Here is a 22,580-nt window from a genome sequence, read left to right as displayed (position 1 = left end):
CAATGTTCATTTCTGACTTCCTCTTGGTCACATCAAAAACTTTAAGTCTCAAATTAAATATGGTGTTAATATTTAAAAATCAAAAATGAATTAAAATTCAGAACTAGATTTAATTTTTTTTAATTATGAAGGTCAAAACATAGCCAATGTCCCATGATTAAGAAACTCCCAATCAGCGGGCAGTGCTGGCTCACACTTTTAATCACAGCACTCGGACGCAGAGGCAGGCAAATCTCTGTGAGTTCAAGGCCAGCCTGGTCTACAAAGCTACACAGAAAAACCCTGTCTTGAAAAAAACAAAACAAAACAAAAACCTCCAAATCATCACTAGATATATTTTAAAGAGAGAAAAGACCCTAAGTTGTCTCTCACATTTGACCATCATAGAAACTTGTGAGACCATACAGCTGCAGAATCAGCACTTTGTCTAAATTCTAAAATGATGTCTCTTTCATTTTCCCATGTCTTCATGCACCTAGTCCATTAATGCAATCTCTTGTATGGGACACCCAAAGTTTGTGTCAGGGAATTGAAGAAGATTTTAGGGTCTCACTCTGGCCAGGCATTTCTGTATAGACAGGTATATTGGTTCTGTCTCTCAGCCAGACTCAACACTTGGAAATATTGGATCATTATGAATCTATTCTATGTTCATGAGTGTAATGGTAAACCTTTTTTCTATTCACAAGTTTAAAAGGTTCATTTGAATTTTTAAATTTTAGCATTGAGGCACAAAAAGAAACACTGAAGAAATCAACTAGACAATAACTATTGCATCTTCTTCCCCAAATGAACATGGATTTCAGAGTATGCAAAAAGCTATAGATATGGATGTGTAAAATTTGTCTCAGAAACAGTACACTGAATACACTGCACACTCCTCAACTAAAAATCAGAGTCTGTCACATTCAGAGTAGATGACCCAGTTTCTTAAAAAAAACAATGTTTTTATATGGAACTCACAAAATTATTATCTAAGAGAGGCTTGGTATTTTGCAATACTCATTTAAGAACAAACAATTACTGATAAATGTTTCAAGAACTATGTTTCTCTCTATGGTCCTGGAGCCTTGAATTTCACTTGCAATTGCTACAAAATAGTAGACTGATCTATGTAGGTAATTACTTTCCTGGTCTCAGAATAATGAAGAAAGATGCCCAATTAAAGACACACATCTATTCTTAGACATGCCCCTTAAAATTAGAATTAACTGCAATTGATTGTTTTTCTTTAGGCAAGAGCAGATAGAATAGTTAGAATAGAATCACTCATATAACAAAATCCAAATTGAAAGGGAGCAATTTAATAACAAGGAATGGTACTATTATTTTAAATTATTCTTATTTTCCCACTTTTTGTGTATCTTCATAATTTGAACAGTTTTTAGCCCTATATGACAGAACTCCATACTTTGGTGTCTAGAGGCAATCATTAAAATACGGTAGAGAGTTTCCTAGAAAACTAAACAGAGTACATAAAGGTCTTCTCCCTGTCTTTCCTTAAAAATGTGCCTTCCTTCAATGACATTATACGGTATCTCAAAAATACCTTTGGTTTTATGAAAACAGCAACATGTTCCATGCCACAAGGAAACAAGGTTTAAGAGGGCAAGCTTCGCCAAACTGCAGAGGCCAGATTTGTTTGAAGATTCATAATAGTTTTCTTGCAGGTTTTAAATGGCATTTAATAATTGAAACAGGATGGCTCTGTTTTTACAGGAGATCTCATTAAAATCTCTTCCACTATAAAAATGTGTTAATAGGAAAATCTATGCATGACAATCTCACATCAAGGAATGATTTAAACATAATCCCTGACTTCAACATGGCACACAAATCTGTTTGACATGAATCAGCAGGTGTTGGTGAGTTTGTGTTTCTAAATAGCTCAAATATTTTGGGATCATTATTGAACTAATCTTAGAAAGATTCTCCATACCAAGGAGATGATGCATCCAGACTCTGGATTTACAGGGTTGAGGAAACTCTAACAGCCTTCCTTGTTTGTTCCTTCCTCCTGGAGCAAACACTCCCAGTCACATTGAAAAATCTAATTGCTGTTGAACCTGATTCTAAGTTCACTCTCATGATATTAATATTTTTGTTTTATTATATTTTTAGATAGACATTATTTAGGGTACTTTTAATAGAAACCACTTGAAATAGCTAACAAGGAGAAATCAATGTGTGTGTGTGTGTGTGTGTGTGTGTGTGTGTGTGTGTGTGTGTGTGTCCACAGTGTGCTTTCGAGTTTTATTTTATTTTATACAAATCGAGAGCTGATCCCTCCACTATGGACTCAATCAGAAACTAAAAGGCTATGAGAGGCTACCATTTTCTGGTTGGCTTTAGTAGTATATCTCTGATTTTCTTTTCCGTAACATGGGTTTGAATGAAAACACCCCCTGCAATATATACATATATTGAATATTTGATTTTCAGTTGGTGGAAGGTTTAAGAATGGTTAGATGGTATAGCCTTGATGGAGCTGTATAACTGGAGCATGGGCTTTAAGGTTCAAAAGTCCACACCAGGCCCAGACTTGCTTTCTCTATCTGCCTTTATCTTGCATAGAAATATAGGCTTTCAGCTACCACTTCTGTTTCATGCCTTCGTGCCTGCCTCCATATTAAATGCTTCCTTCTATAAATTCCCTTGTTCATGGTATTTCTTCATAGCAATAGAACACTAACTATGACACACAATGGAAAAATAACCAATGGTTGGTTCACTAGAGTGCAGTTAGAGTTAAACTCATGGGCAAGGTTGCCTCAGGAAACTAAAAATTGAACCCATGAGATCATCATCATTGACTCAAGTTGGGTGAAGTGTTTACTCTAGTGTCTGCCTTGCTGTCTCTTCCTCCCTTCCCTCCCTGTTTCTCTAGCACATACTGTAGCATCATGGCCCTTTAACAAGTCCCACCTAAAGGACTGGAGGAAAATTGTAAAATTCTGGTCATATATCTAAGATTTATAGGGCTCTGATATCCAAATAGTAATGCATGAATAATGCAGTTACATAAAAGAATCCAGTGCTATAATACATTTTAAATAGAACTGCCAAAATGTTGCTGCTCAATTACAGGATTAAGTGCCTCAAACTAACACTAAAGTTTTACTTCTTTAAAGAAAAACAATTGCTTAATTTGAATTCATTACATTTTATACCCTAAATATAGTATGTTATTATATCTAACATATAAAAGAATTACAACCGATTATTATAATAAGAATATTATTTTACAATGTTTAAAACTGATGGGATATAAAAGTAAAATACACTGAAGTATTATGGAGTATGTACTTAAAATTTCATTCTGGATATTTTGTTTCTGTTACTCTTTTCACTTCATCAGTGTCTAGCATCTCTATTGTGGATATTTGTTACACTTAAGTCATTAATAAAGATGAAAAATTGGTAGTCTGAAGGAACCTGAAGTTAGCTGCAGGTTACCTCATCTGTCAGTAGGAGACATCACAACATTAGAGCTGCCCAGTCACCAGTTTCAAGAACTACACATTAATCTTGCATTTGCAGAATCTTCCCACTATCAAAGCACTTCATAAATAGAGTTTCTCAAACTTAAGACAAATCATTATGACATGTCCTAGCCTAATATGCCAGTGTTCTTAGGGAAGAAATTTGAACAAGAACTTAGCGAGTGACAAGGAGGACAAAGAGAGAGAAAGATAAACTTATAGAGAAGAAATGCAGGCAACATGGAAAGCTGTTCAGTTAGCAAGGTGTATATTCATATCAGTAAAAAGAAGGCAAGAAAGGCTGTTCCCTCTGCCACACAACCCCTACCAAGGTGAGGGTACCCTCTGCTCCTGCCCTACTCCTACCCAATGTTCCCATCATCCTGGATCTCTCTGGGCCTGCACCTGCTTAGAGTGGACCTGCCCAAACAGGGAGGAGCTCCCTGAGTCTGGAAAAACCTCACTCCCCCTTTCCCCTTCCATGGACAGCCGGACCCCTAGTGAGTGAGCAGACTACCAGAAGAAGCAACAACATCCAGAGCTGCAGACATTGAAGTCTTGGCCCACACACACTACCAGGTCACAAGAGGAGATAAAGAAACCCCACCTGAACCCACTGGAAGAAGAGATGGGAAGAAGACACAATAAGAATACACTCAACAACAGAAAGATCAATATGACATGAACAGAATCTAGGGACTCCACACCAGCAAGATCTGAAAAAGCCCAACATAGAGGATGAAGAAGAGATGAACCTCAAAAAATTATCTTAGGAAGATGATAGAGACCTTTAAAGAGGAAACAAGAAAATCCCTTAAATAATTAGAAGAAAAAACAAGCAAAAATTACATGAAATGGAGGAAAAGACAAACCCAAAATTTCAAGAAATAAAGAAATCTCTTAAAGAATTTAAAGAAAGCCAAGAAAAACAACCAAACAAGTGAAGGAAGTACTCAAAACAGTTCAAGGCAAGAAAGCTGAAATAGAAACAATAAAGAAAACATATAATGAGGGGATGCTGGAAACAGAAAGGCTGGATAAACAATCAGGAACTAAAGATGTGAGTATAACCAATAGAATTCAAGAGACGGAAGAGAGAATCTCAGTTGTTGAGGACTCGCTAGAGGATATACAGTCATCGACCAAAAAAAATCTCAAGTCCAACAAATCCCTAACACAAAATAGCCAGGAAATGTGGGACACCAGGAAAGGCCAAATTTAAGAATAATTGGTATAGAAGAAGGTGAAGAAATTCAGCTCAAAGGTACAGAAAACATATTCAACAAAATCATAGAAGAAAACTCCTCCAACCCACAGAAGGATATGCCTATGAAAGTACAAGAAATTTACACAACACCAAACAGACTGGACCATAAAAATAAGTTCCCTCGACACATAATAATCAAAACACCAAACCTACAGAATAAAGAGAAAATATTAAGAGCAGCAAAGGAAAAAGGCCAAGTAACATATAAAAGCAGACCTATCAGAATCAAACCTGACTTCTCAATGGAAAATTTGAAAGCCAGAAGGACCTGGATAGATATTCTACAAACAGTAAGGGAACATGGATGCCAACCCAGACTACTGTACCTAGCAAAATTTCAATCACTATACATGTAGAAAATAAGGTATTCCATGACAAAATCAGACTTAAATCATACATATCCACAAATCCAGCACTGTAGAAAGTTCTGGAAGGAAAACTCCAACCCAACGAAGATAACTACACTCACAAAAAACATAGGCAATAGACAATCCAATTTTACCACACATGAAAAGAAACAGGAGTGCAAAATCCAAACACAATGGCACCACCAACAATAAATCCAAAACAAACAAGAACCAACAATCAATGGACATTAATATCCCTCAATACCAATGGTCTTAACTTGCCTATAAAAAGACACAGGCTAACAGAATGGATACAAAGACAGAATACATCCTTATTCTGTATACAAAAAACACACCTCAACTTCAAAGACAGGTGTTACCTCAGAGTAAAGAGTTGGGAAAAGATTTTTCAATCAAATGGACCCAAGAAACAAGCTGGTGTAGCAATCCTAATATCTAACAAATTAGACTTCAAACCAGAATCAATCAAAAGAGATGAAGAAGGTCATTTCATATTCATCACAGGAAAAGTCCATCATGATGAAATCTCAATCCTGAACATCTATGCCCAAATATGAAGGCACCCACATTTGTAAAAGAAACATTACTAAAGCTCAAATCATGCATAAAACCACACACACTTACAGTAGGAGACTTCAACACCACACTTTCAGCAATAGACAGGACCACCAGACAGAAATTTAACAAAGAAACAAAGTATCTAATAGAAGTTATGACCCAACTGGGTTTAACAGACATCTATAGAACATTCCATCCAAACACAAAAGAATATACCTTCTTCTCAGTGTCACATGGAAACTTCTCTAAAATTGACCACATATTGGCAACAAAGCAAACCTCCACGGATACAAAAGAATTGAAATAAACCCCTGTATCTTATCAGATCACCATGCTTTAAAGTTAGAATTCAACAGCAATACAAAGTGCAGAAAACCTGCAAACTCGTGGAAATGGAATAACACCCAATTGCACCATTCCTGGGTTGAGGAAGAAATAAAAATAAATAAATTAATGACTTCCTAGAATTTAATGGGAATGTAGACACAACATACCCAAACTTATGGGACACTAGGAAAGCAGGGCTAAGAGGAAAGTTCATAGTACTGAATGCCCACATGAAGAAACTGGAGAATATTCACACTAGAGAATTGACAGAACAACTGAAAGCTTTACAGCAAAAAGAAGCAAACTCACCACAGAGGAGTAGATGCCAGGAAATAATCAAACTGAGGACTGAAATCAATAAAGTACAAAGAATCAATGGAAGAAAGAGTTGGTTCTTTGAGAAGATCAACAAGATAGACAAACCTCTATACAAAATAACCAAAATGCAGAGAGAGAGCACACTAATTAACAAAATCAGAAATGAAAAGGGGGATATAACAACAGACATTGAGGAAATCCAAAAAATAATCAGTTCAAACTTTGATAAACTATGCTGCATAAAATTTGAAAATCTAAAGGAAATGGACAATTTTCTGGATAGATATCACTTACTAAAATTAAACAAAGAGCAGATAAGCAGTTTAAATTGACCTATAACCCCTAATGAAATAGAAGCAGTCATCAAAAGCCTCCCAACCAAAAAAAGCCCAGCACCAGATGGCTTCACTGCAGAATTCTACCAGAAATTCAAACAAGAGCTAATTCCAGTACTCCTCAAACTGTTCCACAAAATAGAAGCCAGAGGGACATTGCCAAATTCTTTTTACAAGGCTACAATCACTTTGATACCCAAGCCGCCACTCAAAGATACAACTAAAATGATAACTACAGACCAATATCCCTCATGAACATTGATGCAAAATACTCAACAAAATATTGGCAAATGGAATCCAAGAATATATCAGAAAAATATTCCATGTTGATCAAGTAGGCTTCATTCCAGGGATGCAAGGATGGTTCAACATTTGAAAATCCATCAATGTAATCCACCATATAAACAAACTGAAATAGAAAAACCACATGATCATCTCACTAGATGCTGAAAAAGTCTTTGACAAAATCCAACATCCCTTCATGATAAAGATCTTGGAGAGAACAGGAATAACAGGAACATATCTAAATATGATAAAAGCAATATACACCAAACCAACAGCCAACATCAAACTAAATGGAGAGAAATTCAAAGCATTTCCTCTAAAATCAGGAACAAGACAAGGCTGTCCACTCTCTCCATATCTCTTCAATATTGTACTTGAAGTTCTAGCTAGAGCAGTAAGTCAAGAAATGGAGATCAAAGGCATACAAATTGGAAAGGAAAAGTCAAACTTTCACTATTTGCAGTTGATAAGATAGTCTATGTAAGTAACCTGAAAAACTCTACCAGGGAACTCCTACAGCTGATAAACAACTTCAGGAAAGTAGCAGGATACAAAATTAACTCAAAAAAAAAAAACCACTAGCCTTTCTATATACAGATGATAAATTCAATGAGAAAGAAATCAGTGAAACGTCACCCTTCACAATATCCACAAGCAACAAAAAATATCTTGGGGTAACACTAACCAAAAAAAGTTTAAGACCTGTACAGTAAGAACTTTGAGTCTTTAAAGAAAGAAATTAAAGAGGATACCAAAAAATGGAAAGATCTCTCATGCTCTTGGATAGGTAGAATCAACATAGTAAAAATGGCAATCTTTCCAAAAGTAATCTACAGCTTCAACTCAATCCCCATCAAAATCCCAACACAATTCTTCACAGCTCTTGAAAGAACAATACACAACTTTATATGGAAAAACAAAAAATCCAGGATAGCCAAAACAAGTCTGTACATTAAAGCATCTTCTAGAGGCATCACCATCCCTGATTTCCAGTGCTATTATAGAGCCATAGTTCTGAAAACAGCTTGGTATTGGCACAAATATAGAGAGATAGACCAATGGAATTGAATTGAAAACCTTGATATTATCCCACACATGTATGAACACCTGATATTTGACAAAGAAGCTAAATCTATACACTGGAAAAAAGAAAGCATCTTCAACAAATGGTGCTGGTACAACTGGATTTGTACATTCAGATGATTGCAGATAGATTCACATCAGTCAACATGCACAAAACTTAAATCCCAATGGATCAAAGATCTCAACATAAATCCAGCCACACTGAATCTTCTAGAAGAGAAAATGGAAGATACCCTTGAATGAATTTGCACAGGAGATCGCTTCCTGAACATTACACCATTAGCACAGACATTGAGATCTATAATTAATAAACGGGACCTCCTGGAACTAAGAAACTTCTGTAAGGCAAAGGACACAGTCAGTAAGAGAAAATGACAGCCCACAAAATGGGAAAAGATCTCCACCAACCCCACATCTGACAGAGGGCTGATTTCCAAAATATACAATGAACTCAAGAAGCTAGCCACCAAAACACCAAACAAACAAATTAAAAAGTGGGGTGCAGAACTAGATAGAGAATTCTCAACAGAGGAATCTGAAATAGCTGAAAGACACTTATGAAAGTGCTCAAAATCCTTGGCCATCAGAGAAATGCAACTCAAAACAACTCTGAGATATCATCTTACACTGGCCAGAATGGCTAAAATAAAAAACACCAATAACAACCTATGCTGGAGAGGATGTGGAGAAAAAGGAACACTCCTTCATTGCAGGTGGGAGTACAAACTTGTAAGACCACTCTGGAAATCAATATGGCAGTTGCTCAGGAAAATGGGAATCAGTCTACCTCAAGATCCAGCCATTCCTCTCTTGGGCATATACCCAAATAATGCACGTTCATACAACAAGGACATTTGTTCAACCATGTTCATAGCAGCATTATTTGTAATAGCCGGAACCTGGAAGCAGCCTAGATGCCCCTCAACTGAAGAATGGATAGAGAAAATGTGGTACATTTATACAATGGAGTACTACTCAGCAGAAAAAAAAAGCAATGGAATCTTGAAATTCGCAGTCAAATTGACGGAACTAGAAGAAACCATCCTGAGTGAGGTAACCCAGTCACAATAAGACAAACATGGTATGTACTCATTCATATATGAACTTTAGACATAGAGCAAAGGATTACCAGTCTACAATCCTCTTCACCAAAGAAACTAGGAAACATGAAGGACTCTAAGAGAATAATGCATGGACCCTGGAGAATGGGAATGGGCAGGATCTCCTGAGGTAATTGGGAGCATGAGGGTAGGGAAGAGGGAGTTTGCAGAATGAAAGGAGAAGAAGAGGAGGGAAGAAGAGGAAATGAAGGAGAAATGTTGAGTTGGTGGAAGAATAGAGGAGAATAGGATGAGAGATACCATATTACAGGGAGCCATTGTAGGTCTGAGGAGAGATCTGGCACTAGGGAGATCTCCAGAGATCTACAAGGATGACACGAACTGACAATCTAGGCAATGGTGGAGATGATATCTAAATGCCCTTCCCCTATATGAGACTGATGGCTACTTTTTATGCCATCCTAGAGCCCTCATCCAGTGGCTGATGAAAGCAGAGGCAGACACCCCAGATATACACTGAACTGAATTCTGAAACTTAGTTGTAGAGAGGGAAGAATGAAGATCATAGGGGTTGATACCAGGCTGGTGAAACCCACAGAAACAGCTGTCCTGAGCAAGGGGGAGCACATCAACCCCAGACTGCTGTCTGGGAGGGCAGCACAGGACTGATCCAGACCCTGAACATGGATGTCAATGAGGAGCCCTATGAACTCTATGGGGCCCCTGGTAGTGGATCAGCATTTTTTCCTTGTGTAAGAAGGAACTTTGAGATCCCATCCCACCTGAAGGGATGCTTTCTTGGCCTGGACACATGGGTGAGGGCCTAGGCCCGGCCCAGGATGATGTGGTGGACTTTGGGGAGTCCCCGTCTAGGGCCCTACCCTGCCTGGGTAGTGGAGGAGGGGTGGGTTGGGGGTTTTGTGGGAGGGTTGGGGGGAGATGAGGGGGAGGGAGAAGGGATTGACATGTGGAGCAAGCTTGTTCCTAATTTGAACTAATAAAAATAATGCAAGAAAGTTCAGCGACCAACTACTAATGGAGGAAGGCCTCCCTCCCATCAGGCTCAGAGGGTATATGACCTGGCTGACACTTGGATTGTCAACATGGTATACCACAACCTTGCTTGTGGTATAACATTATTGTAGTTATTGGGAGCCAATATTCATACCAAAGAAAATTAAGTGGAAAAGCTTTTGTTTGATTTTCTAAATTTTTGCCATTTAGCCATGAGTTGTTTACTTCTTTGTCCAGAGAATCAGATGCTAAAAATAGTACATTCATTGTACTTCATTATAGTTTATCTTTCTGTTATTTTAGAACATGCCATAGTATACAAATTTTCATAAAATTATATATGTAATCATTACTACATATTTTAATGCCTAACTAAATCTGAACCCACAACTGTATCCATTTGTCCCCATATTGTATATGTGGGTGAAGACACTATCATTTGTGCATGGCTACAGTCAAATTTCCTCTCTTCTTCCAACTTCACTGTGCCTGCTGTTAAGTCCTTGAGTGTAAAAACAGTTCAGAATTGTTCTCTAGCTTACCTCTTCCCTGACCTGGCCATTTCCTACTTCAACACATATTTGTCTTTGACTAGAGTATGAATTTCTCTAGTTTTAATGGTTTTGATGACATGCATATGATGGAGGGTGTCCTTCTGTATTCTGTGAAGCTATGTTTCTTTTATTGGTTTATGAATAAAGTTGTGTTGGCCAATGGACAGCCAAGAAATATGGGTGGGTCTACCAGACTGGGATAACTCTGGGAAAAGAAGGCAGAGAGTCAGAGTTGTCAGAGAAATGCCATGTAGCCACCAAAATAGTAACATGGTGGAGCATTAGCGGTAAGCCACAGCCTCATGACAATATATACTTTAATAGAAATTAGTTAAGTTAATAATTAAGAGCGAGATAGCCAATAAGAAGCCTGAGCCATTGCCCAAACAGTTTATAAGTAACATAGACCTCTGTGTCTTTATTTGGGATTAAATGGCTGTAGGGCTGGGTGGAACAGAAACTCTGTCTTCATACATGGATATATTTTGGCTTTATGATATCAAAGGACAACAACATAATAAACATAATAATATAATAAGTAAAACAAACAACATAACAAATTCCTATATTGCTCCAGATATCTTACATATCCAACAACCATAAACAATATGAAGAACAATAATGACTTAAAAGACTAAATGAAGAACCTAGGTCATATGTAAACTTTAGTACAGCTCTAAATCACACTCAAATCTGCTGATGCAAAACTTAGACTTTTTACTGCATCATAAACTCACATTAGCAATTGAGCATAAACTCAATTAGCCTGAGTTTGGTCCCTGGTAGAAGGAGAGACATGATTCCCGCAAGTTGTTCTCTGACCTCCACATAGGTGCTAAGTGCATACACACATACACACACTGTGCACATCACAGACACACACACATACACACACACACACACACACACACACACACACACTCACATTAGCAATTATGAAAAATACATGGTGATCATTACTAAGTATGCTGGTTTTAAAACTATTTAATGTTCAAATACTGACAGGTAGCAATCAAAAAAGAATTCTTGAATGCCCTTGACCTTTCCATCATATCAGCGCATAATGAAGTTAAGGGTATGGGCATACAACTTTAATCCCAGAGTCAGGGGGTATAGGCATAAGGATCAGAAATCTCATCTACATAGTAAATTTGAGGCGAGACAATGCAAACTTGTCTCAAAGAAAAATAAAAACAGAAACAAAGCATAAAATTAAATTGATAGATGAATAAGTTAAAGGGATTTAGGAAGAACATTTAAAATATTTTGTTTTCAAATGACATGGGGGACTAGGAGATATCTCATTGTTTAAAAGCACTTGTGACCAATCCTGAGGGCCTGAGTTTGGTCCCTGGTAGAAGGAGAGACATGATTCCCAAGTTGTTCTCTGACCTCCACATAGGTGCTAAGTGCATACACACATACACACACTGTGCACATCACACACACACACACACACACACACACACACACACACACACACGTGCACACATTAAATGGATTTTACAGAACAATAATAAATGTGTTGCATCAGAAACTTGAGATCCAGCTCTGTTTTGCTGTCAGAACTCACACCTATCTCCTGGACAAGAGGGCAAACAAAATAGTCCACACTTTCCACAGCTACATGGGCTCACTTGTTCCCTCAAGAAAGAGTGTTAGTGTTGCTCTTAATAGTTACCAAATCAGATGAGCAGGGTACTGCTTCATTCTGGAGTTTAGGCCTCTACCAAAGACAACAGAAAGCTTGTTTCCTATCTTTCTTTTTACTAATTAAAGCCGTTACAAACCCCTCAGCAATTATGAATGGTATTTAGGAAGCCGAGACCCTTGAGTTTTCATCTCTAACTCAAGTCAGGTGCCACATTTATAAACTACTGTACAACAAGCAGCAACAGTATTGTGTTTCATCACTGAGGGCCAGCATCGGCTTTGGTTGTCTCGCCTTCCTGCTAACCAAACTCTTAATTACAGATGCTGTCATCACCAAGCTTTATAACAAAGCACATGCTGGGACACAAGTTGACACTCCTGGAGGAATATCAAGTACCTTTCAGGTGAGGGCTTTGAACTTGCATCCGCTGCAAGTGTAGATTTATGGGAACAAATTCTAAAGTCTTCTCTCCTTTGTTGCTGCTGGATTTGAAAGAGGACCCTAGAAAGATGCAAATTGGAAATGATTAACAAATGACTAAATAGAAACATAAACAAATATAAAATATGTGTGTGTTCAAAGACACATTTGGCAAAACTGAATGTTACAAGAACTTCAGAAAGGAAAATACTAATTCCTTCACTTTCTTCACAAATATTAATTTTGAAATTCTTTCAGTTATTACTATATTATTATTATTATTTACCATATAATAACATAGTTCACTCTTCTTTGCTTTAGATGCCAAGATAAGAGAGGTACATCGAGTTTGCTCTTTGGTTACCTTATCTCTACAGCAGCAATTCTAATCACTGCTCCAATGGGACATTCAGTAAAGGCAATTCAGTCTGGGTAAGTGACACTGCTGTTTCATACCTGTTTCCTTGCTTAGTTCTGTCAGAATGTCTTGGTACATAGTCACCATTTGATCACAGTGAGTAAGGACATTTTTCCGTAGGTTGTCCCAGTGTGGGGATAGGTCACCAAGTTCTTTTAACTCCTGGTTTCTGTTAAGAATACAAAACAATAGAGCATATTTTCTTTTGTGTTTTATCTCAGCAGTCAGAACTATTAATTAGAGCTATCAAACAAATAACAAATTGTGTCAATGTCCTTCTAAGGAAACACTGAGTTTACCAGCTTGAAATAAAAATGAAAGTACAAGAGGTTTAGACTATACACACATCAAGAAAATCAAACTTTTTGATGAAATCTCATAGATAGAGGTATGGTTACCTTGCATCCATTTCTCTCAAGGAAAATTTCAATACTCTTCATGCATATATGTTATCTCTGCTTAATCCAACAGAATACCAAATCCTGCTATTTGGAATTAAACTATTAACTTTTATCCAAATTTTAGCCTTTAGCCAAGTTAATTTAAATAATAAGATTGCTTTTTAAAAGTGATAGTGATGAATGGTTGGATACACTGTGTAGCTGGATGAATCCTCATTTCCATGACCTTTCACTGGCCACATTTTCATGATGCTAATTTAACCAGCAATAATGAACTGTCTTTGCAATTTTGGCCATGAAACATGCTAAATACCAAGCTAATAAATTCAGAAGATGTAGAATCTTTACTATGTCAGAATATTAAATGTAAGAATAATTTATGGTGTATTCAAATGTGCTTTGTTTGCTGGTCTTTGTTGCCTTTGCTTTGTTTCAATGGGACCGTAATGAAATCCACTCCATCTTTCACTTGAGGTCTTTAAGTCATTGCCAGCTTTAATCTCAGTCTCACCTTCCCCAAAGATTATCTTTTATGACACAATAGTCAATGGAGAAGTAACTAATCAGTAGAAAATGAGAGTAAAAGCTTATGCTGAAACAGGAGATAGTGATAGATAGGAAGGTTTAAAAATGGAGGAGTTGTGTTCTCTGACCTCAAATCATAGGCTATTCAAATTGAGTACAAAAGAATGACAAAACAAGCAAGTGAGTCCAGAAAGCTCAGAAAGCCAAGCCTAAAGCCAAGTAGGTTGGGTCTAAGACAGACAGATGAGTGATATATCAACTTAACTGGTAAGGTTCCTGCTTTTGCTATAAACATGTAGCTCTATATAAATATTAATGTTTGGTATTTCTGTTCCATATTAACAGATGTGTGTTTGCGACTTATGATGCCTCTCACTCATCACCAGAAATACTAACTAAATTTTGGATGTTGAAGGAAAGGAGGGCACATGACAGTGTCACTGAACTTCATGTGGTATGAACCCAAGTAGTTATGCATGAGATGTTTTCCCAAACCATGGTCCAAAACATTTATCATTCTATGGGATGGGAAGTGACTTGAGATAAACTGTCAGAATTCCTTAGAATATGTGGTTAAATTTATTATATTACTCCAATATGTTACAATCTATACAGATACATAAATAGATGGTCTGATAGTTCTAACAGATGACACTGAGAGACACACATACAGAAAATCAACATATGATTACTTCAAATAGAGAAAAGTACAAATAATAGGATGAAACCAGAGCACTGAAACAGCATATGTGGCACTTAGTTGCTGTAAGGTTAAAAAAATAATTGAAATAAAGTAATTATAACAACACATTAAGGTAGATTTTAAAAAGTTTAATAGGTAACAGAAATGAAAGAACCTTGCAGTCATGAGGTCAGGGTTTTATTTTCAGCAGTGTTCTGATATTTTAAGTTTATTGCTAAGTGATCAAGACTTACAAGTTCAAACACCATTTTCTACCACATTCTATACCTATTGGTTAAGAGTCAGCCTATAGCACATTAATTTTAGCACACTTCTACCTGTATAATATGTTCCTGGTAAGTTTCCTATGTGAAGAAAACAAAACTATTTCTTGTCTATTGAAAGAGATGGGTGCCTGAACTGCTGAGGATACTACCTTGACAGATGTCATTTGGAATGTACTAAAGCCTAACCTTCCTCACAAGGGAGCTGATACAGCTATTGATATGGAAGATAAGGCAACAATTCTGAAAGTATTTGGGGCTCACTATTGAGCAGTAGGCCAAGTCCAAACATGAATATATACTTGAACTCAGCAAATCCAGGAAAGCAAATAAAGTGGGCTGAGGACTAGCAACTTCTTGCACAACACACAAACACATAATTTTCATAGATTCCATTAGTATATAAAACAATGTCTTTCATATATTACAAGAAGTTTAAGAAGAATTGTTCACCTAGGAAGAGGATATTTCAATTGAAGCATTGCCTTGATCAGATTGTCATATGACCATGCCTGTGAAGGATTGTTCTGATTGATAATTGATGTGGGAGAGCCAGCACACTCTAAGTGTCACCATCTAAGCAAGGTTCTGCAAGAAAGAAAGCTGAGTATGGTCCAGGAATGAACCACTAAGCAGTATTCCTCAATGGTTTCATTTGTAAATCCTGGCTGAGTTCCTGCCTCACATTCCCTCAATGCTGAATTGTGAGCAGTAAGTGTAAGCCAAATAAAACATTTGCTACCCAAATTGATCTGGAACAAAGTGATTTTATCACAGCAAAAGAAAGTAAAATGGAACACAGTCTATTGTAAACACTTTGTAATATATAAAGAAGATACAGTTTTAAGGTTATGTGTATCATAAAGATAGTTCAAAGCACAATTATTCATACATACAGATAAAAAGAGAATGCTTTGATTCTGTATGCATGCATTTCATATTACAAAATACCCTGTTACTCATGTGGCAACAATGAGATGTACATAGAGATGGGGAAACCACCTACGGTGGCTAATGCCCATCTTTCTACTGTAGCATTAGAACAACTTTCATCCTCGAAACAACATAGAAGACTAATCAAGTTATGTATTATTGGAATAAATTAATTATTCCAACAGAAAACTACCTTTAAGCAAAAAGAATGTCACAACACAAAGGGAGCTCAGAAAATAATCTAAAATCTTGCTTGACCAATGGAGAGACTTAGTTAAAGTGATGGAACATCACTGGCATTAGTCATAGAGTTATAGACTACAGTTCCATATGTTTACATGCCTCACATCATACATTCATCTAATGTACAAAGACAAACAACTCATTAAAAAGTAGACATCAAACTAAGTGTACTTAATGAACAAATCTGGAAGGAATGGGATTTATAACCTGAGTTATTCACCTCCAGAGATACATGTGTAAATGCTCATGTACTGGAAAGAACATGTGTGTGCCAAATAGAATGGAGGGAAGCCCATGAGGCCTCATTGCTACACAAAGACTATGGACAACACAAGAAATCTGGGATGGGAGAGGTGGCACTCCCAGGCAAGATCATACCAACTGGTTTCCAGTGCCAAATGGCCAGTTCTAAATCATACATACAGACAACATTATACAGAATGAACAGGTTTTATTTAGTAGTATGTATATATATATAGATATACATGCATAAAATAGCAATTAGTAGGAAAAAGAGGCCATGAATTTGAAGGAGAGTTGGGAGTGGTAGATAGGATGGCTTAGAGGAGGACAGAAAAGGAAAATGTTAAATTATAATCTCAAAATCAAAACAGAATAAACATGAACATGAAATAAATTACACTGTGGGAAATTTTTCTTCTAATATTATAGCAGTGTACAGTAAGTGAAATTATGCAAAGTGTAACCAAATGAATACAGTGTCCAATTCTATAGAACCCTGTATCCTCAACTCTCTAAGTTCCTTTATGGATATAACAGCAACCCAAAGCTATTGTTGTCAATAGATAATGACACATTTTTACTAAGTTTTTGAAGAAAATGATAAAGGACATGACTTTTGTAAATCTATCCTTGATTCACAGGAATAAAATTTATATATTCCTTTCCCATCTATGTACAACTTACATCACTCACAGTATTATAAGGTTTCTCCTTTCAAAAGCTTGGTCTTCTACAGTTATTCCAAGTTAAACACACAATCTGAAGATTCCAGGTCAAGATAAATACAACAGTAGATGGGGCAGAAAGACTCTACAGTCCCTGAAATAGCATTCCTGTACATGATAGGGCCACTGCATTCATGAGCTTACAGTCTCTGTGGTTGCCTACACAAGACCTACACCAGATACAGCTAGTCAACATTCTAGAAAGGATGGAGACTACTTCATGACCCCCATGCTCTAGCTGAGAAGCTATTGACAACTGGTTGCTTCTCTAAGGATTTGGCTCCTTTTAGGTTGCTTATGCTCTGGTAGATGGTCCTACACTTGTGGGCATATGGACAGCACTAGTTGAAAGCAGTAGATAATACAATTTAAAGTAAATAAAAAGGAAAAAGTAGAAGACATGAAATTGAAATGAGTTTGTGTTGTTCAGGGGGAGTTGGAAGCAGGCATGCTGGATAAGATCTAAATATATTGTATTTGTGTATAAAATTACCAAAAAAATTTAGTAAAAATAAAACATTACAAATCTGTGTTTCAGTCATGACTCTATGTCTCCAATAACATGATTTTTTTCCCAGAGAAACCACTACCCTGCCAAGAACTATCTCATGGTCTCATTGTACTTCCCTTTCTAGCATTCTTCATTTTATGTAATCTTCTAGCCTGTCTCCAAGTCAACCTCATCCTTTAGCAAACAAAAAGTAAATAGAGGAGATTGAGATGAACAGGTTGGCTATTAAAATATTAATACGCCTAGGTCCCTCACACTCACAAACATCTGCAAAGGACAGGCGATAGCTCAGTCTTGCTACACAGATAGCCCATGCTCCTAGTTCTGGGTATCCCATGTACAAAGTGTGACATCCTTCATACTCAATGAATAACTGAGACAGATCACAGCAATAACTTTAGAAGTACCTACTATCTGTGTGTCTGGTTTTGTATCACCTTATATAAATATTTCAAAGACACATGCTTTTCCTTTCAGTAGACATACACGTTCCTTCAAGTTATTAGGTCCCCAGAACTGTCCACAACACAGACTAAAAGCAGACATGCCCCAGGTGAAAACACAAGTCACTGAATTACACAGAAAAACAAGATTTACTAACAAAACAAAGCTGTGAGGAGTGAAGGCAAATAATTGAACATAGAATCAGGCTCATAGGAGCTGCATGAAGAACAACCTATCCTGCTTTCTATGTTTAATCTGCAATGCACAAAACTTGCATGAGTGCTCAATTGGTACATGGTGTTGAAACCCTGCCCCTTGTGCCTTTGGGCTATTCTAAATAGAGCAATGGAGGAAGACAATAAACAAAGAAGATCAAGTGTGTAGATATTACCTTCACCTCCCCACTTCCTCCCCTTGAAGCTGTTTCAATTATATTTGAATTCAATGTATAATTACATTGCAGGAGTCAGGGTATGTCTGCCACTGCAAAATTGAAACACGTTTTAAGCAAATTTTTAAGACTGGTGGGAGGGAATAGCTTGTAGAGGAGGAGGATTTGAACATGATCACATATACTGTGATCCTGTGAGTGACAGCCATTAAGAAATTGTCAGTTCTTTATCATAAATCACTCAACTACACATATGTCTGATGTGCTTATAATAGGATATGCATATGAATAACATGAGCATGTATATATATGCATATGTATATATGTATGTATGTGTGCATGCAAAACAGCATGTGATTCTGTATAGGAATATATTATATATATCTTCTCCAAAGAACCCTGATACCTAAGCAGTAATTCTATAACATATACTACATTTCTCTCTGTATGATACATAAGAAGCCAAGGTGGGGGAAGCAGATAGGTGATGGAAATGGGGGGATCAAGAGAAAAACATCTAGCACATACATATTTCAGCCTCTTCCATGGGCTTTTATTCCTCATTACTAATTTCAGAAATATTCTCTTGAATCTTCAAAGTGAAAATCGCTATAGAGATGTCCAACTTGCCTATGGGCTTTTACATGAACAGGAAATTTCTTTAATTCTCAAACAAAGGCACGCTTGTGAACACTTTTATATTAAAATGATGTATCCACAATAATAGTTTTAAAATGGGTTCATAAATTAAAAAAAAATCCCTGAAGTTATTAAAAGTGATGATTGCAACAAGTATCCAAGACTAACAGTAAATTCAGTTACAACAATGTAGTCAGACCAAATAGCATGACAAAAATTTATATAATAAAGACTATGACTGAGTACTAGAGACAATAAAACTGTATTTTAAATCATTGTTATTGAAATAAATAGACATATTTTTCCACAATGAGCTCTATAAAACTATTTTGTGAGATAAAAATAGCTGACAATTTAAATGGGACACTTTGGTTGTTAGAATATCAGAAAACCACATGTGTGTGTGTGCATGGGTGGAAAGTTTAACAGCCAAGCTGTTTTCATTCATTAAATAAAATTAGACCTTAAATCAAACCCAAAAGAAGACACAAAAATTATCTGTGAGAAAAAAATTAAATATTAAATGGTCAGTGAAGGGTACAGCATGTAAATGATTGGTGGGTGGATTCAGTTTCCGAAAGTGGCTGGGTGACAGCATAAAACCAGCAAAGTTTAACTAGCCATCTTGTTTCACAGTGAGTTCCACTCACAAATGAAAATGTGCTTTAACTGATATAGGGATAACAATCCCATTCTGAAATTACAGTTTTTTTCCATGCATTTTGTAAATGACTGTGTAGTTAATGCTGTAATTGATGAGCCACTATTTCACAGAAAATGATGGAACTGTCTGAGTGGTCATTCACTCTGATTTTCGCTTGACATTAAAATAAGTGGTTTCTCTACACGTAATAAGGTTTCAATTTATATGCAAAGACTGGGAACTAGAACACAGTTATTTCAGGATTTAGTTGTAATCAAAGAATCTGTTTGTATGTGATAAACGGTAGGATTCTATGATTTAATTTTAGGCAACTGCATTAGAAAAAAAATGAGGAGCAATCAGCATGCCTTGTTCCAGGCAAAGAGTCTATTTGTTACTCTTGATAAAGGTGAACTGGTGCTTGCTTCTAAGCAATGTCTTACTCTTGTTACGGTTGGAAGTTACAAAACACAAACAGCAATTACTTCTTAATATCTTAAGCTTCATTCTGCAGTGAGCACTACAGTGTGTAATGGTTTCTCTCAATCCCTCTCTCCCAAGGAATTTGTATTTAGGACTCATGAGAAGCACAAACTAAACACAGACACTTACAGGGAAAAGGAGGGTGTGAGCCCTTGACACTGATAAGCCAGGGAGGGTGTGAGCCCTTGACACTGATAGAGCCAGGGAGGGTGTGAGCACTTGACACTGATAGAGCTAAGGAGGTGTGAGGCTTTTTTTTTTTTTTTTTTTTTTGCCTTCTCACCATGCCTCTTCTCACTTCCTGAACACACAAGCATTTCTGGATATCATCTGTTCAAATTCCATAATGGCACAAGGACTGCAGGTGTGACCCAGGGAAGGTGTGTACAATGCAGGAGGTTTGCAGATGTTTACATTGTATTTGGCTGGCTATTGCGTGCCTTGAGCTCAATAGCCAGCCAAATACAGTTCCTTTGCTGTTTTGTTCATATTCAGAGTTAACTTGGCATAAAATATATCTAGTCATTTAACTCTTACCACAAGACCCAGGTTTCACTGTTCTGTGGTTACACTAAACAAATGGAGGGCTTAAGGGTTTTAATGCTCAGCAGCCACACATCTAACATACTATACAACATAGTAGCAGTATGGAACCTTTTCAGGGGCCATATCTGCTTTAGACAAGGGGGGAGAACCCAACTGAGAGGTGACATGGCATTGTCTGTGCCCCATTGAGGATAAAGGGATGGGATGTATAAACAGGGCTCATGAATATAAATTCTACACACTTTCTCTTATTCCTAGTGAGAACTATTTTTTTTCTAAAGAAGTATTCAAGAACAGAAGTGAAAGATTAAAATTTCCTATGTGGGGGACTCATTAGAATGCTGTCCAACACCAAAAGAAGTTGCTTCAATTATTCTCCAGAGTGCATTTGATGCATAGTCTTGGCTGTATGAACTGCTGAAAAGTCCAATAGTACAGACAAAATATGTTTCTCTTACATATTTAACAAACTTCTCTGTGCCTGGTAATGCTCTGAGCACCTGACACATCCACCTTTTCATTACCCATAATCTGTAGTTGACAGCACAGTCATCATCCTTGTCACTCTCCTTTTACAAATGAGGAAACCGAGACCCAGAAGTCAATAAGCCATCCGTGGCCATCTGCCTGATGCAAAGCCAAACTGGTATTGAACCCCATAAAGGCTAGCTAAGCTGTGCAACAAAATACCATGCTCTGGCTTATTGATGGGAATGTAGTTGTAGATGCTTCTGAAGGCTGTGAGTCCAAGACCAACATTTGGGTTCCCTGATGCCTGTCCTGTACCTTACAGAACATTATCTCTGTTGAACAGTATCATTGCATTTACTCTGTGTGTACATACTCTTGATTTCTTTTTTATGTCCAGACTTCCCATGCTTATTGGATACAAGTTGCACTACTGCAGTTTTACTGTTGGAGTAAACAGTCAGGGAATCAGGAGAAGAGGCAGAGAGTTAAGCAGACCCTTCCAACTGTCAGCTGCCTGTCAGTTGCTCTTATAAACAGCGGCCACTGTGTAGTCACAAATGAGTTAGAAGACAGTTTGGGGCTGTCATACTGGCCTCTACAAACAATTTTAATTTTTCTCAGGATGAAGATAATATTATTAACTTACTTGATATACACTAGAGATAGTATTAACATCCAGAAATATAAACAGAAAGTTTGAAGTGTCCTTCCTTTTACATTGCAGAATACGTGGGACTGTAATAAATCTGAAGTCTGATTGCTATTCCTAAATCAGTATTTCAGCTCTAATTCCCCAGCACAGTGAACAGAAAGTGGGCCCAGTCCATTTTTTAATCAGTGGGAGTTCATGACACAGTGTATTTATGCTGCCAATGGTGTGTAGTATGGTATTAATCCAAAAAGGTGCACACAGACACATATCACATGCTCATTTTTGTGCCTCAAAACTACCAACTTTGCACTTTGGTAAGGAAGAACAATAACAACCTTGATATATACACCATGTGGTTGTTGTGCCCATTGTTTACTATATCAAGGCAAAGTATCTCAACATAGTAAAGGCATATATGTTTATGCATCAGCTACATGTCATTCATTGATCATTTGGCACATGTTTGCATATTATTTAGGGGTTTTTTTTGCCCTTGGAAGAATTTGAAAATCTAGAAATGCTACACAGCTATTTACAATTACTGTGTAAATGTGGAAGTCCCAAGACAACTTGCAGGAATTGTCTGTACCTTTCTACATGAGACCCAGGGATCAAACTCA

At 37.0% G+C, this 22,580-nt stretch overlaps 1 protein-coding gene across 3 annotated transcripts in view; it reads right to left on the bottom strand.

The window, feature by feature from the left end:
- Positions 1-22,580, bottom strand: part of Inpp4b (inositol polyphosphate-4-phosphatase type II B) — a 373,594-nt gene that overhangs the window by 145,089 nt on the left and 205,925 nt on the right. For all 3 annotated transcript variants that reach the window (XM_035442520.1, XM_035442519.1, XM_035442521.1), the window contains 2 exons: positions 13,183-13,313; positions 12,703-12,807 (listed from right to left, as the gene is read on the bottom strand). In XM_035442520.1, the coding sequence (XP_035298411.1) occupies positions 12,703-12,807; positions 13,183-13,313 (236 nt within the window). The remainder of the gene's footprint in view (positions 1-12,702; positions 12,808-13,182; positions 13,314-22,580) is intronic.

The sequence above is a fragment of the Cricetulus griseus genome, chromosome 3 (genome assembly GCF_003668045.3).
Source record: "Cricetulus griseus strain 17A/GY chromosome 3, alternate assembly CriGri-PICRH-1.0, whole genome shotgun sequence".
Classification (NCBI taxonomy): Eukaryota; Metazoa; Chordata; class Mammalia; order Rodentia; family Cricetidae; genus Cricetulus; species Cricetulus griseus.
The sequence above is the reverse complement of the archived record's forward strand: the minus strand, read 5'-3'. Positions and strand labels throughout refer to the sequence as shown.